Here is a 17,013-nt window from a genome sequence, read left to right as displayed (position 1 = left end):
ACTGAAACACAGGCGCTTCTAAAGCCGGGGTTAGAGGAGCAGAGCTGGATTTTCCGCCGCTTTAGAAGATGATGGGCATCCACACTATGAGTTATAGCTTGAGATCATCTCTCGCAGGTGTCGAAAGGTTCACAATGCTCTCTCACATGTAACACCCGCAAATGGAGCCAGCGACACAGCTCAATAAATACATTAACTGTCCTTAGTGGTTGGAAAGCTATTGCTTTTTGAAAGTGAAGTACTGCAAATGCACTCGACTGCATGGTGCAGCATCCATACTGTGGCCTAGGCTGCAACACACTCTTTTTATGTGCTATACATTTACATTTGGTGACACTTTTAAACATGCATGCAGCAGTTTTCTTTTTTCACTGTAATTGTCAAATTTGGAGTAGGTCACTGCTAAGTAAGGTTCTGAAATGTTATTTGAACTCCTTGAAACTTGTTTTCAACTCTTTCAACATGTCGAGCAAAGTCTTTAGTTCTATAGACCAGGTAGCCCCCAAGGACCTCATGAGTAGCCCATGGACCTGTTCAAAAATAGCTCACCACTGATGGACATTTAGATTTTGTTGGAATGTTGTATAAGTGATCATTTGTAAAATGTAAACAGTTGCAGAGATGTATAGAAATAAACTGTTCCATATCAATACATACATCTGTTTCCTAGCTTTTTAAATCATTGGTGATGATTATTGTGAGAAATCATTAACAAAATCAGTGTTATCATTGATAATAACATATAATTAAAGGTAAGTTGAACAAATTTGTTATTTCCTAAATGTGTATCAAAGTGCGAGTTCGCATTAATCAGTACCAAAAAAGGCAAAAAACTATAGATTTCCATAAAACTGTGGAGTTATGTGCCTAATTGGGGAATATGAAATTTGAGTGTGGATTTGGTTGACAGTGTGTTCTTCATTTCTCAGTGACCCATGACAAAATGCATGCATACTGTATACTGCTTCTATCAGGTATACAGTTTGTTTATTTATTTATTTTAAATGTTTTGCCTTAGTAGAGGTCTTCTCAGTGCCTATGATGCTTGTGCTGACACATGCCGCTTGCTGATTGTAGTCATCATCTTGTGTGTATTTTTTAAGTTTTATACGGCTTGAAATGTTATTTGTGTCAAGTGTTTGTTGTGATGTGAACGTGTGTGTGTGTGAATGTGTGCGCGTGTGTGTTGTGCCTTGTCTCCATGCATAGCGTGGCGAGAGCGTGTGAGCATTTTGGATCCCTCCTCCCCAGCACTGTGCCGGCCCCTCTGTCACTTTAAGTCCTCCCCCTCGGAGCCAGCCAACAGCAGCTGTTCCATATTCATCAAGCCCTTGAGTCTTAAAGAGCCCTATCCCGCCTGTGGAAAGAGTCATTCCTCTCGCTGGTGCTCGGTGCTCTCATGCGCTCTCCATCTCAGTCCTCATCCCACCACTGCCTACATCTCACTCTCTCTCTCGCTCTCTCTCACTCTCTCTCTCGCTCTCTCTCTGCCCCTCTCGTCTCACTCTCTGTCCTACACACACATGCACTCTCATACAATCAGAGACGAAGTCTTCTTGCCACACATCTAGACATAAACACATACACAACACACATGTCCTCTTACTCACACTCGCAGCCACTCAGTCCATCAGAGTCCACCATACCTGTGCAGGCTGGGGAAAGCGCTGCTGGCGGGGGTTTTCGGCGTCTCTGAGGGTGCTCTGCTGTCATTCGGGAGAAGAAGCAGCTCTCTATCTTTTCCTGTTTCCTCTTCCTCTCATTCCTGGAATGCTAAAACTGGACTGATGGACATTTCAGAACTTTGTCTTCCAGACCCTCTCAGCTATCATAACCAGTAGGTGCACTCTTTTTCTTTCTTTTTCTTCCTTCCCTTCTTTTACTTTTTTAACTCATCTCTGTAATCTTTATTGCGCTTCAGTTCATGTTATGTCTTGTTTCACTTTGTCTGCACATTTTCTGTCAATCGCACTTTCTTTTACCACATGAACGTTTCCTGTTAATATACCCTCTTGTATCAATCATCCAGGATAGAGTTTAGATGACTTTGTTTTACGTAAGCAACAGGGCAAGAGAAACTCTGTATGTGTGAGCATGTGTGAGCACATCTTCAATGACGGCCTTGACATGTTCCATTCCGAGCGTGGACGATCAATTCATTTGTGTTTCCTAAATAAAAACGTCATAGCTTTTTAATTACTTAAGGGGATGAGTTTGTCAGTCACCTGATAAATGTGAGAACAAGGCTTTAGATTTTGGGCTGAAAGTTAATGTATATATCAGTGGAAAAAATAAATGGGACTGTAAAGGCCTGGACAAAATAAACGAAAGGACTGGAAAGGTGGCTGGCTGCTCTGTCCCAGCAGCGGCACGCAAAACAAGCTGTCACCTCTGTTCAACACTCCGATCCATCTCGTTTGACATCACTGCACCCATCTCAAAATGTATAAATGCAAATTATATGTGTGACATTTTTTGTAGATATATTCAGTGCTTAAGCCAAAATTAAATGTACCCAGTTTAAAATTAGAAAAATAAAAATAAAGAACAAGAAGATATTGGCAAGCCTTAATGGTAAATATTTTCTCAAGGGTTGTTGATTTATTCAAAATTTCCAATTAAGAAAAATACAGTCAGACATCTAAACACGTAGAAATGATACATTTAGCATAATTTAGATTTTAGTTCAGAAATTAGGATGCCCTTAATTTAACCGTACCACATTCTCTGCCAATTCAAATGATAAAAGTTTTAAGACGCTATCATTATTTGCTGCCTAATTCAGCATGTTTGATTTTGTTAATTGAAATATTTAGAAAGAGTGGAAGTATTTTCAAGATAAATTAAAGGGAAGTTGAAGAGGTGTGGACTTGCTTTTCTGTAATAAAGCCTTCTTATGTGTAATTATCTTTGTTCCTTTAATGCATGTACATTTTTATCACATTATACAAATTATAATATATAATAATAGATATATAATTGGTGTGTCTGAAACAAACCAGATGTAATAACTTTGGACATAGATATTACATTCACAAAAGAATAAAAAAAGATTTTCAGAGCAGCTTTTCAGACTACTTACTGTATTCATTGGTTTAGTGCACTGATTCTCAACCAATGTGCCATGGCACATTAATAATGCCATGGCACAACAAATAAAATAAATAATATAGTTAATAATATATTTTTTCATCAATCTATGTCAGCGATATATAGTGACAGACAGAACAAATAAATACTCATCTATTAGATAGCAAAAAGTACATAATTGACATGTCTATCCACATTTTGTGACATTTTTGTATGGTGTCGTACCGTGAGAGTTTTCAAATGTAAGATATGTGCCTTGGCTCAATAAAAGTTGGGAATCACTAGTTTAGTAAATTGTGTAAATCTTGTTAATTATCTGTAAAGTTGGAGGAAGAATCCAATCATTAAAGTTGTAAAAATGTATTTCCAAAACAAATGCACCATCCCATACATAAGCAAGAACATTACATTTCACATTTTCTTAGGTATTGAAAATCTTTTTTGTAAAAACTGTTTCACTTTCGTTCAACTCTACCCTCCACCACACACACACACACACACACACACACACAAACACACACAGATATTACTTGTATTTCAAAAGAGATGAAAGCACAATGGTCTTTTCACTTACAACTAAATGTGAGCAATTTACACCTTTTCTATATATTTAAGTATGGATTATTTTATTTATTTTTTATTACCCTCATTAACACCTACATTTTCATACGTCACAGGATTTACAGTCTAAAGCTGAATTAAGTGCAGGCATAATGTACTGTAGACATATTAGGAAATATGTCCTGTAAAATGTATGATCAAATTTTTTCCCCAGGCAAAAGAGAGAAAAATCATTGTATTCTTGTAAACCCTAAAACGCTTAAATTTTTTCCCAGTAGTTTTTAGTTTGAAGTTGTAGCAGCCCCCTTCTGTTCAGTGTTTAGTGTTATTTGAATCACACACACTTTAGGCTGAATGGGACTCGGCTGGTTGGATGGTTGGATGAGAGTGTTGGTCAGATGTACAGGATGGCCTCAGTGTAATTAATAGGGTAAGGTTATAAAATATAGCATGACTCTATAGATTGACCTGAAGAACTCGCCAGTGCCTAAACTGTCTTCAGAGTAGACTTTTATTTGGAAATGTTCACACCTTAAATTTATTAACAGGTTTAATCGTCACTGTCTATATATTTATTTATTTGTTCAACACCAGACCATTTTTGTTTTTCCTTAACAACCAAAGCGACTGAGTCAGATATTTACTTTATGCTAATAGCTGAACATTACACTGTAGTGGTGCTTTCAGCCAGTCAGCATGTGACTTCTCTGTGTACTTATATGTTCCATCAACACCCTGGCTTTCCTTTAGCCCAACATCATCATTGCTTCAAACAGTTAACTGCGCCATCCAACCCAGACCCTCGTGAAATTAGACCTTTTTCATGTATTTTTTTTTTTAGAGAAGCAGAAAGAAGTTAGCACACATTGATGGATTAGATTTGAATTTATTTGACATTATTCCCAGCTTGTGCTGCATTGAAGCCCACAAACACTTGTGCAGGAGTCCATCTGATAGATTCTTATTAGGTTTCAGAAAACAAGGCGAGGGAATTACATTAGTGTATCTTAAGTTAAAAGCTCTTTGCTCTTTGACCAAGTGTTTCTTTGTTGTTGGGCTAATCAAATTTCTGCTGTCTTCATGGAGATTGTATCACAGGGTAGAGGCAATGGTGGGTAACCAAAGCAGCCGTGCACAGACACTATCCAGATGGGATCAGTTTACAATAATCTGGTTTCAGAATACAGTACAAGAAAAGGTTCCTGGCTGAGAATGGCCACCCCGCTAGGAGACGCGAGCCTCTGTAGCCTCTGAAGCTGCCGCCCCAGCTGACCGGGCCGCCTTTTCCCATGCCGCCTGCACTCAGGAGGCAGTGTGGCGTCTATGATGTCTATAAATTCAGTTTGTCACCCCATTCTAAATACTTCTTCCTTGTACCAACAGGGCTTTGTTGTCCAATTCATTAGAGAGATTCCTGAGTCCACTGGCCACGCTGGAGCCTTCTCATTTCTGGTATCTAGTATCATTACTTTCACTGTAAATGTGTCACTCAGTTTGAGCTGAAGAGGGGAGTGGGAGTGAGTTCCCAGGCCAAATGGGGATGCAGAGTATATTAATACTGCATGGATGCTCACTGTTCTCTCTTTTTATGTCAGCACAAAACAACCATAAAAATGTACATATAGAAATGACACACAACGTTCATCTAAATTTCTCCTAAAAAAGTATTTTGTTCAAATAACTTTAATAAAAGTTTTAGAAATGTGATTACCATAAGACGCTGTCCACCAATGCGGACCCTTAGCCATGTTTCGCTTTTATACCTCACAGCGATTAGCTACCACGCTGCCATCTTTCCTTATGTACCAGAACTACCTAGCGTCATCACACGTGCCCTGACTGATGTTTCATCCATGGTAACCTTGGAGACCTCTGATGCAGTGTGAGAATCTGTTTAAAAATAACCAGGTCCATTAGTGTAGAAGGATAATGCTAGCCTACGTGGGCTCTTATGCCCTTGTGGCAGCCGAGTGCTATCACTGACACAGCGCGTCAGCACTTCTTCCTGTTGCTCCAACAGTGAAGGGCTCCTCTTCATTTACAGACACATTTTTGCATGCACAAACACACGCATTGCCCCACATTGCTCATACAAGTTCCCTAAAATAACTCAAGAAAAATCTGTAAATGTTAATATGTGGAAATGTGGGAGAAAACATTAAATTAGTTTGCAAAGTTTCACCCACTACAAATGGTCCGCTCGGTCCCACTCAGTTGAAAAAGGGATGTAAGGGGATAACTATATGGGTGTTTATCAGTGAAGGCTATTGGTATTGAACGGCCCGTTGTTTGAAGGTTATGTTTCTGAGCAGTAATTGAAATGCAAAATAACATTAGGATCGATGGTTAGCTTTGTTTATTTATGAAATCAATATTGGAACCGTCCGTCACAGCAGCAGCTCCCATTCCCACTGACAGCTTCACCAAGTCTCCTCTGTGTAAGCCGGGCTAGCCTCGCACCCTTACACAAAGCGCTTTTCATGATGTTCTTTGAAAGCTGTGAGCAAATGACAGGCCTGTGTATGCATCTACACAGACATTCATCATGTGTAGAAAAAACATGGGGCATCACATGAGGAAATGTTTAAATTATTAAAATGAAAAAGGTTTGCACAGTATACACATAATGTAAATACATTAAAGTTAAATGTGGTGATATAGTGAAATTGTTAGTCCTTAGGGTGTCTCATGCCTTTTCCAAGTATTTTTTTCACAACTTCGCGCTTTCATTTATCAGTTTATGATTTCCAGCCCACTTGGATGCCAGTCACAAAATATGCTCGAGTTCAATCACCTCCTTATGATAGCGCCGCGACAGCGCTAAGTGCAATCAAATAGTTACATTGAGTGGTTGGTTGTTGAACCTGCCCCTTGGAGGCAGAGCACCCCCACACCCCTCCCTCGCTGTGTGTCCGCAGACACCAGACGTGGCGCACGCTGAAATGTATGTTTAGATTGCCCCCTGAAGGAAACACATTAATTCATGAAATATCCCCAAAGTTTAATTATTTCTGAATGGTGTGGTGCCGGACCCTACCATATAAATCATTAAGGCCCACCCGCCTTTTTTTATCACCAACACTATTTATGGGAAATATGTGGCAGCTGGTAGAGATGAGCTTGTAAAAAGCTAGAGGCCATTGCTATGACGATGTCTTACACAGCCGCAAACATCGTCATAGCATCAATTAATTTACAATCATCTGAATTTGAAGTCCGACTTGATACTAGTGTCATTTTTAGACAATTAGAATTTTGTGGTGTGCTTTGTAATGGGTACACTGACTGTGACATGTACAAATGTGTACATGCCAAATTATGTGGAAAAAATCTGGGACATTTTAATAATTTTGTGTGGATGAGGGCTGTTTTGGTTTGTTTGTATTTGGCTTCTCTTTTGATTGGAATTGTAGTTTATGGTAGAGGCAGGACAAGCTCTTTGTTTCAAGCAGGTAGAGTTGCCTCTTAAACAAGAACAGCCTATCAGGGGAAGATTAATGAAGCAATTTCATGCATGGCGCTATGCTTCTGTCCCTCTGTACGCACACTCACTGTGTCTAAACCTGTGAGCTACACTGGACTTAAATAGCCTTAACCCTTTATAATAATATTTCTGTTTTCACCCGCGCAAACACATTCAACGACACCACATGAATTGCTGCCAAAAACTTTTTTTTTTCCCCCCCCATGTGTCACAAACATTTTTTTCAAAAGGTGTCACACATATAGCGTAAAAACAGTAGATGACTCAATGTATTACAGCCTCTGCCAGTGTATCAGTAACCTAATCACATAATACCACTTTCTCGGGTGTTAGCAATTAAGTGAAATTGGATAATTTCCCATGGCAATTTGGGATGAAAAATAGCTCTTTTTTTTTTTATTTTTTTTTTTTAAAATATTTGAATTTACTAACTCTCTGGAAATATGAAGTGTGAGTGGATGATAAGATTCACTAATCACATAATGCCATTTTGTCAGGTGTGAGCAATCAGCCGTATCGTATTGCATAGCTCTAAAACAACGCTTAATACACAAAATATTTGTCTGCTAAAATGTTTTGCCGCAGCACCAGTAGTCAAAAAGCAAAATGATAATTACTTTATACTGTATATTTCATGGGCCATTGTAGTTTCATGTTGTTAAATTATACCATGACAATGTCACAGAACAGATGTAATGGGAACTAATCTTTTTAAATGAAAAGACACAATTAGACATTTAATCCCAAATGTACTGCATTGAGGGCTAGACTTATCATGAGCTTCTTTTTTTCCATAAAGCATGATGAGCTGTTCAATTCTGCAGGGAAGTCCCCCACTGAGTTCTGAAGAAAATTGTACTTCTTTGCTCTATAAAATCTGAAGTTTAGTCAGTCGCCAGGCCCCCCTCTCGCATCCCCCCGACAGTATCTCTATCACATGCCATTTGCTTCCATCAACTTCCTGAACTCAGCCCCTTATAAGAACTAGATCTGCCCTGTGCGGCCCAGACCGTTTACGTCAGACGAAAAGCAGAGCCTACTGTATATGCCAGCAGCATCTCCACAACAGGAAGGAGCAGGAGGTGGCGGGAGGTGGGGATCAATAGATGTGATCTACAGTATTTCTTGGTCTGGGCTATCATATGGTGCCGCCGGAGCGTGGGGCTCATGTCATAGTGGAGTGAGCTCATTGCTTTATAAAGATGATAGCGGCATTGCTTTGGAGCAGCTAAATATAATCCTGTCCTGGAGACTGAGAGACTTAATTGTTGAGGCCGCAGAGAGCGTGGTCCCAGCAACCCAGCACAAGTCCCCTAGCCTATGGACTATTGATTGGGGCCCCTCAATCTCCTTTTATACCACAAACACTCTAGTTACGTGTCACTTACTTTCTTTTTCTCTCATTTCATGTATTTCTTTCACTGCAACGTCTTTTTTTTCTGGCTTAGTTTTGTACATCAAAAACATTTCCTCATGTGTGGAGGCCCCTCCCATTCCTTAAGCCTAACACTTCTCTCCCCCCAACCCACTCTCTTTTTATGACAGAACAAAACTAAGGATCTGCAATTTACTAAATTAGAGGCCTCATCTTCATAGATTCAAAAGCGTCCCCAAGGAGTGCAAACACAGCAGACCACTCTTCCCCACTGGGATTCATTCTTCTTTTATATTTTGTCTGCAGCAAAAATACGTTGAGATCAACAAGCACAAAAACCCATTCGGCAATGGTGAAAAGTACTTTCACCGGGAGTACATTTACCCCATATTCCCGTGATGATCATTAACGTGGAGCCAGTTAGACAAAAGGGATAGTTTATTTTTAAGGTGATTGTATATTTGAATCCAGTGGACTGCTCCAAGTCCTTCTGGAACCCTGGTGCTTTTTCTCGTCTGTTTTCTCCAATGTGAACACACCCTGCAAGCTTAATTTGACTTTTTCTGGCTGGAAGGTTCTCCTTCACCCTCCGTCGGTCATTGGTTTTCCAGGAAGTCCCTAGCTGTGTGTTGAAGCCATAAAAGGTGGTAGTGGCACTTCGAGGAGAGGTCAGGATGGCGGTTGCCAGTAGATTGTGACTCTGCTAGGGACTGAGCTGGGCTCTGTGGAGTTTCTGTTAGGAGCTAATTGAGTTTGTCCTACCTACGCCTGACTCCAGGACCAGTGGCTTATCAGACCACATCGCCTGGGGCCTTCTAGACAGATCTGCCCCTACTGGGGCATCTGATATCACCATCACCCAGCCTGCAGAAGTCAACCCCCACCTCCACTGCCCATCCTCTCTCAGTTTGAGGTAGTAGGCATGTGACACCTTGTGATGAGGTTAGTAAATGGTCTAAAATTGTGTTTTTGGCATCAGGTGGCCTTGCCGGTTAAACGGACATCAATAATTGCACTCACTGTATGAGCTGAGCCTCTAGCGTCGCTTTGTATGTTTTATGAGTCTTAGGCTATGATGGAGAATGTCACTATCCTCCTGAAGTGAGCAAGACGGTCTTCACAGGAATACTTACAAATTACAGTCTTGTCCGGGTTTCGCTTGCAGGGGGATGAAGTGTCAAAACGTGGAGGAACGAGTGTTCACATCTCCTCTCAGATGTTCAGGAACAGTGAGTATGTAAGAACCGTTGCCAGTCATTAGGCCAGTTAATCCTGGTCACAGCAGCACCAGTGGAATGATTTTAGGGATCTGAAATCCTGCAAGAAAGACCAGGTGGCATCACATTAAAACCAAACTGCACAGTGTGTTAGCACACCAATAGAAGGAAGAGAGGAAGAAAATGAGAAAGGCAGCAGTACTGTATGTAAGAAGAGCTGGGTTTCTTTGAGCAACAGAATATGAAATGCCTGTACTTATTTTGAGAAAGGAAGTAAAAGGGGTCTAGTATTGTGCTGCACACCTGCTAATTAGCACCTATCCCACATACTGAAATATTAATCCCTCGCTATTGTGACTGTCAAAATATTTCGTGCTCATAATTCATGGTAGAGTCGTATTCATAGAATTAAATTAGTACAGTACCATTTTAGATCACGAATATTTATAGAATTTTTTTCCCCAGATTGTTTGATTAAGACTGCAGGTTCAAGTGGTTAGTATTCCCTCCGTATCATTAATCAATATATGCAGACTTGTTTAAAACATACGCATAGCAGTGGTATAATGTGTCAGAGCAGAATGAGTTAAGGGAATTGTAACCAGCACATTTATAATAAATGGCCACATTGAGTTGGAGGTGAACCAGTTAAGACACTTATGCAATTATGCTAAGTGTCACCCTGAAGATGGCCTTTGAACCGAGGTTAGGCTTACTCTGAATTTGTGAAATAAAAGCTAAATGGAGCCATCTAGTGTGTCTGCGTTTTAATATATAGCCTTTAATAAGCCAAGTGCAGGTACCATATCGCACAGGTGCACATATCCATCTGAAACGGAGAACATAAAGCAGATGAACAGAGAGCCATGCTTTCATTTACGCAGATGCAATCTGCATTCATTATCAAGAGCGGCAAGTTCTATTTTAGACTGGCATGAAATTGATTCACCTTTCAATTTCTGTCTGCAAGGACGTTTAAGAGTACAAATGGAAATGTTTTTAAGCAGCAAATCAGAATAACACAATGCCATTCCTAAAATAAAATGTACTTGTGTGTATTTTAAATCAACGCTAAAAGACCAGTGATTTCATTATTTTTAAAACTAAGTTTGGACGTTCATATGAGGAGAAAAAAATTAGTTCTGCATGCTGGTAGGCTTATTCCTCAAGGTCAATGGTTTACCAGGGGGCTTTTTTTTATTATTTATTTTAGCTGTTAACCGTTTTTTGAATTTCCAGGCGTGGTAGGCACCTGGAGCTCCGATGAATATACATGACAGCAGGGAGAGAAACCCAGGAATGAAATTTAATTTGACACACTGACCCCCATCTCCACGGGCCTAGGAGGCCAGGGTGAGAAAATAAGGTTGACCCAATGACTCCTGGGCCTGAACCCCTCTGTCACCCAACCTCTCAATTAAATCATCCTCAGAGAGCGAGAGGTAGTTTGGCCAACTGAATGGAGACATAGCAGAGGCCTTTGGTTTCCTGTCTTCAGCAAAAGCACTCACAGAATGACAGGTAACTTCCAAGCAGGCGACTTGAGTCCAGCAGTGTAAATGCTCTTCTGATATCTCAAGTATGTAAACATTACCACTCATTGGCAACATGTTGATGGAGTAATGTGCTAAGGCCCTAATTTGACTGCATTGCTGCTGGACTCGTGTAGTCTGTGTGTCAAATTTGCATAAACCATGCAACACTAAATTTTGTTAATGCAGGAAAGTGCAGGTAACCTTTTACCCCCACTGTGGTACCTAATGACCTTTCCATCACCTTAACAAGTCACTAAATCTTCACATCACACCAGAGTTATTTCCATTCACCAGCACACCTATTGACTTTACTCTATTTGCTGCCAGAACAATAACAGTTGATTCAAGTTGTAGTACTCATTTTTTTCAGTTCACTGCTAAAGGTCGCAGCATGAGGCCTATTGTTGCTGTGAGCAAGGAATATGTTATAGTGCTTTCCACTGTCCATATCCAAAATCCTGCTACACTTTATCCTGCAAACGCTACATCATGGACCGCGTGTACTCCAAAATACAGTTATTAGACAGACAGAGGAAAAGTCAATATGTTGTCATCGTGTTTCCTTTTGGTTCACTGCTGACTCAAGGAGACAATCCAAGGTCCACTCTTCCTTCTGCTCTGTGGAGTATGTGTGTAGAGAGTTATGTCTTTACTGTCACCCCCTTTATGTGTTTTGGTAGTGCTCAAAAATGAGTTTTTCCATTTATGTGCACACATGCGAACACACATTGTAACTGTAAATCATATTTGGATTTAATCATGAAAGTGATAATTGCCATTTGGTTAGTGCCATGTAAAGACTTGACTTTTTGAGCAGCGGTCACCAACATTTTTTGCGCCATCGATTTGTTTCACGTAAAGACATATTTTGACGGACCAGCATTAAAACAAATTAAAATAAATTATTCACTATACAAGTTACCATTATGCCATTACGGTGAATGTAGTTGTTGTAATTAGTGGGAGCCCTGCGCTTTTTTCTCTTTAATGAGCTGATCTTTTCTTGAGGTCTTTTTTCTCTCAAAAATACTCCAAAGTCATGTTGAAACAGTTTTGGTTCTTCATTGCCTCATTTGTGAGCCTGTAGTGACATATAATGCAGAATGGGTTACAGTGTGTGAGACAATTAGCAATAAACCTCTACTTTAGCTTGGACTTCTGATATTGTCTCTTAAATTCAGCTACCGTATATTTTTCTTGGAAGTTGTAGGCTCTTCTTCTGTTTCATTATTTGGCTTGTTCCCCTTTTTGAAGAAGCTTTCCGAACGTTTTTTTTTTTTTTTTTTTTTTTTTATTAATTTTTACTAGCTTGTGGGCTTACTTTTGTCCCATATCACATAACTGAGATGAGTGTTGTGACAGTGGCACAGGGGGATCCACCTGATTTTCAAAATACATTTCAGTCATATATTTTAAAAGATCTCTCTCTTTTTGCGCCAGAGAGAGATACATATATATAAAATCAATAAAATATTTTTGTTCAGTTGCTCTCTGTGCCCGGTGGTTCGGGACCCCTGTTTTTTGAGTATCATGTAGGTAATACCTTGTGACTGACACTATTTTCATCATTATGCTTCATAGTTCTACTCCATAAAAATCACCTGCTAATAGTCTGCCTTTCTTCTTTCTCCCCCTCCTATTTCTTGCCACACCTCTTACAGGCTGCTGAATAGAATGGCCGCTGATGACCGGCACCTACCCTCCAGCTGCGGGTCCTACATTAAAACAGAGCCATCCAGTCCATCCTCGGTCATTGACACGGTCAGCCACCATAGTCCCAGTGGCAATTCTGACGCTAGTGGTGGCTATGTCAGCACCATGAACAGCCACTCCAATGGCTTGGACTCACCACCTATGTTCACCCCCGGCGGGCTCGGAGCAGGCACCTGCCGCAAGCGCTATGACGACTGCTCCAGCACCATCATGGAGGACTCATCCATAAAGTGCGAATACATGTTGAACTCCCTCCCCAAGAGGCTGTGCCTGGTCTGTGGAGATATAGCTTCGGGGTATCACTATGGTGTGGCCTCTTGTGAGGCCTGCAAAGCCTTTTTTAAAAGGACAATACAAGGTATTTTCCTCCTCATCTCCCCCCAACAAAACATTGAACACATTGAATAGAGATGATTTCATCCAATTTTTTTCACAAGAAACACCTCTACAGACCACCTCTGATATTACAACAGTCACGTATATTCAGTCTCAAAGATTCATTGTATTCATTCATTCAAACTACAATCATCAACTCCATCGGATAGCTATTTAGAACTCTCATCTACTGGCTTTCAAACAATGGGTGCTGTACATTTTCATGAACAACAATAATCTGACTAAAATCTTTTTTTTAAAATAAGATGATAGAATGTAATTTTTAGTAGAGAACATTCATTTTCTAATCCTGTCTATAAGGTACAGTTCATATCTGGGTTTGGAGTCACTGCGTCATCTTGCTAACTCACAATTATAATTAAAAGACAGAGACCTGGGCAGATGATATCAAGTCACTGCAGTAGGTCAAATGCTGGAAAACTTCCTGTTGTAGATTTAACTATGATTCAGGTGTTTCCATGTCCACAATATCAGGTCTATATTTGGAACACTCTCTATTAGGTCATAGATTAAGTGTAATTCATATACATCATATAATACATATAGTTGATGGCAGACTAGTCCCAAGTACTGTAGGATGGCATCATCTGTCATGGTTGATGGTGGACATGACACCCTCACTGTGTGGTCAGATTTGGTGGTGTATGTGGGAGCTGTTTGTCCCAGAACATGCTTTAGTATTCCTGCTCTATGTGTGCGTGTGAGTGTGTGTGCTGCATCTGGGGACCAGGGTACGACCGACTGACTATCTACAAGGCATGATGTATCATGGCTTCTCATTAGAGAGGCAATGATAGCCTGATAGCCACCCCCCCCCCCCCCCCGCCCCCCCAAACACACACACAAACAGAAACGCACACACACTGTGAAACTGAAACTGCTCTTAAGAGTGGAATACATGCATTTGAATACTCTAACTTATTGCTTAAGTAAAGTGGAAATTGACGAATATTTATATGTTTGAGGTAAATGAATGTGACATATTCCACCGATTACTCCCAGCAAATGTTCACCCACATAGAACAGCATGCGTTATGAGTATGCTGCCTGTCTTGATGGGATGTGTTGATTTTGGACCTTGCGTCCCTATCAGCTTTAGACAGTCTATGTACCTTTTTCAGGCAAACAAAAGCATTAGGCCAAATCCGCATGTTTACCATTGCTGCCATCAGCAATCCTGTCTATTGACAAAAGATGAACATTTTCTCCCAAGTAACATAGCTGCGCTTTTGTCCCCTCGCTTTAAGTAACACAATGGAACAGAAAAGAGGCATCAGAGAAGAAGGAGTTGTCTTAAGTGAAGCATGGACCTAAACAATTAAGAGGAAGGTACATAGAGAAAGAAATTGAAAGCTCCAGACCCCCCACCCTCCCCCCCCACACACCCCACACACACACTCTGACTCCCCCCACTTTGCATTGTCGATTTGAAATCCCTCTCTTTCCCTTCTTGGAGGGCTGCCTGTAATGGAGCTAATCTGCCGTCGTTTGTCCGAGCCACAGGAGTTTTGTCAATAACAATCAGCGTTTGGAAAGTGTAATTAAGGCCGAGGCTTTTCATTAGGAAGAAGGGAGGGGGCCGTCTCCAGGGACGGGCATGCCAATTAGAAACTCAGGCACGCGTCGCCGGGTAATTTCAGGGAAAGGAGGGGAAGAAAACCCTGGACTTCCTTAGATTGAAGAGGGACTGCTGCTCTTTCACATGAGAGGAGGAGAGGCTTAATGGCATAATAATCAGACAGGGGTCCCGGGCAGAGAATGCAGGGATTTTCAGGGAGAGGTGGAAGCGCACCAAAATGATAATAGAATCACATGCAGTGTAGGTAAAGGAACATGGAAACAGTAAATAGCAGGATGTAGAGCATTTGAGAGAACGAGAGGGTGAGGTTGATGAGAACTGATTCATTAAAGGAATAACGAGGCAGTCAAGGTTGGAGTGTGAGACAGCCTCTGTTAATGAGATGAAAACAAAGACCCTGTCGTTTCTAGCCCTTTATCACATTGTTGCAAATAGCATGGTAAGTTGATGTTAACTACCATCCTGACAGCTTTTTTAAATCACCTTGGACTCAGCTTATGTTCATTTGCTAGACTTCCTATTACAAATTCTTTGGAATTCTTTAGGTTGGCAAGATGCTAACATAAATTGTGTATTTTGTGTGTGCGTGTGTGTGCAAACATACACTCACCAGCCAAAGCTTTAGATACACCTGCACAATATAGTAGTCACAAATCTTTTTTTTTTTTTTTAAATCATTTTAAGTGGCAATGTCAGAGATATTTATTTTAAAATATTATTATTATTGAGCTTGTAGTTTGTCATTATGTAGAACAGTACTGCATCATACTGTAAGGTGTTAATACTTTTGGGACTGCATTATTCACATGCCCATCCCTCCACCTCACGTGGCCGACCAAAAACATATATCTCCTTTTGAACCATGTTTTCTTCCTTTTTTTGATTCGATGTGTAAAACTGGTTGAAAAGTAACTGAACTCAGTGACCCTCTTTGATATGAAGTAATGGACCTTGACAGTAAGCCTGTAAAAGTCAGTTTAGATTTTGATGAGAAATACTTGCCATTTTATTGTAATTTACTTACAAGATCTGACTTTCCCCTCTCTGTCCTGGCACGGGTCCTGAAAAGCCATAAAATAGATTGAGAGATACTTATCAAGAGAAGGAGAGAAATCTCTTTCTTCTCCCTTCACTCTGCAATGTTATTGGTAACCAAACCATAACCTCGCCAAAGACAGATAAACGTGCATGGTCTATGAGCAAAGAATGGCCAGAAGACTTCCTTTCTATTGGTGATGCTCAAATATCTTGTACTGTAATACTTTGTTGCAAGGACTGAATTGCTACTTGGGATGGGCATTTGGGCAGTTGACCGAAAACCAATCAATTAATCAAATCTTATTTTTAAATATTATGTTAATCAGATGAGGGAATCTTTCTCTTAATGTTCTGATCTCCTGCTTTGATGCCACTGTTGTACTGAGCAGAATAAGGCTGCGCTAAGGCCCGCTGCACACCAAGCAACGTAGCCAAACCGGACTGAACTGTCGCGCTGTGTGCAGGTTTTGGGAACTAGTGTTCATGAATGGCTGACTGTTCTTTATTGTTGCTGTTTCCTCTTTTGTGGCTTCTTCCTTGACCATTGCAGTATCTTTTTGTGGTTCAATAGAAAATAATACACTGTCTAGTACGTTTTTTGTGGGGGCTCAAAACCCGATACAGGGTTGCAGTTTTTCTGTTGCAGTGCGTTGGTAGATTTGTGGTGCTCAATTGCTTGGTGTGCGGCAAAGTCGGCAACTGTAATTTTGTCGCGTTTATCCGTTTCAGTTACGTTTGACCACATCCCTCGGTGTGCAGCAGGCATTGCCTGACGTCATATTGTGCTTCTTTAGAATGCAAACCAGATGAGACTGAACAACAGCCGCTCTGGTTGCAGCCAAATACGGCATTCTGTTTTTGCCTTATTCACTTCTAGACAGGATTAATGAACAACCATTCCACAAAATCATCTGCGTAAATGTAAATTTTTACAGCGATGTGAAAAACTTCCAAATCATTATTTTGCTGTCATTCTACCTTTAAGATGCAGTCCATGAAAATTTAGTTTTAGCTGACCTCATATT

The 17,013-nt window shown here is 40.5% G+C and overlaps 1 protein-coding gene across 4 annotated transcripts in view; it reads left to right on the top strand.

Moving 5' to 3' along the window:
• Positions 1 to 17,013, top strand: part of esrrb (estrogen-related receptor beta) — a 45,473-nt gene that overhangs the window by 2,540 nt on the left and 25,920 nt on the right. For 2 of the 4 annotated variants that reach the window (XM_061696408.1, XM_061696407.1), the window contains exons 1-3: positions 1,357 to 1,837; positions 5,035 to 5,103; positions 12,924 to 13,333. In XM_061696408.1, coding sequence (XP_061552392.1) covers positions 1,788 to 1,837; positions 5,035 to 5,103; positions 12,924 to 13,333 — 529 coding nt within the window. In that variant the 5' untranslated portion in view covers positions 1,357 to 1,787. Of the gene's footprint in view, positions 1 to 1,356; positions 1,838 to 5,034; positions 5,104 to 12,923; positions 13,334 to 17,013 lie in introns of those variants that run through there. The other 2 variants (XM_061696409.1, XM_061696410.1) reach the window with 2 other exon arrangements.

Source organism: Phycodurus eques, chromosome 14 (assembly GCF_024500275.1).
Source record: "Phycodurus eques isolate BA_2022a chromosome 14, UOR_Pequ_1.1, whole genome shotgun sequence".
In the NCBI taxonomy this organism is placed as follows: Eukaryota; Metazoa; Chordata; class Actinopteri; order Syngnathiformes; family Syngnathidae; genus Phycodurus; species Phycodurus eques.
Note: the sequence above shows the minus strand (reverse complement) of the source record. Positions and strands in the feature narration are given on the sequence as shown.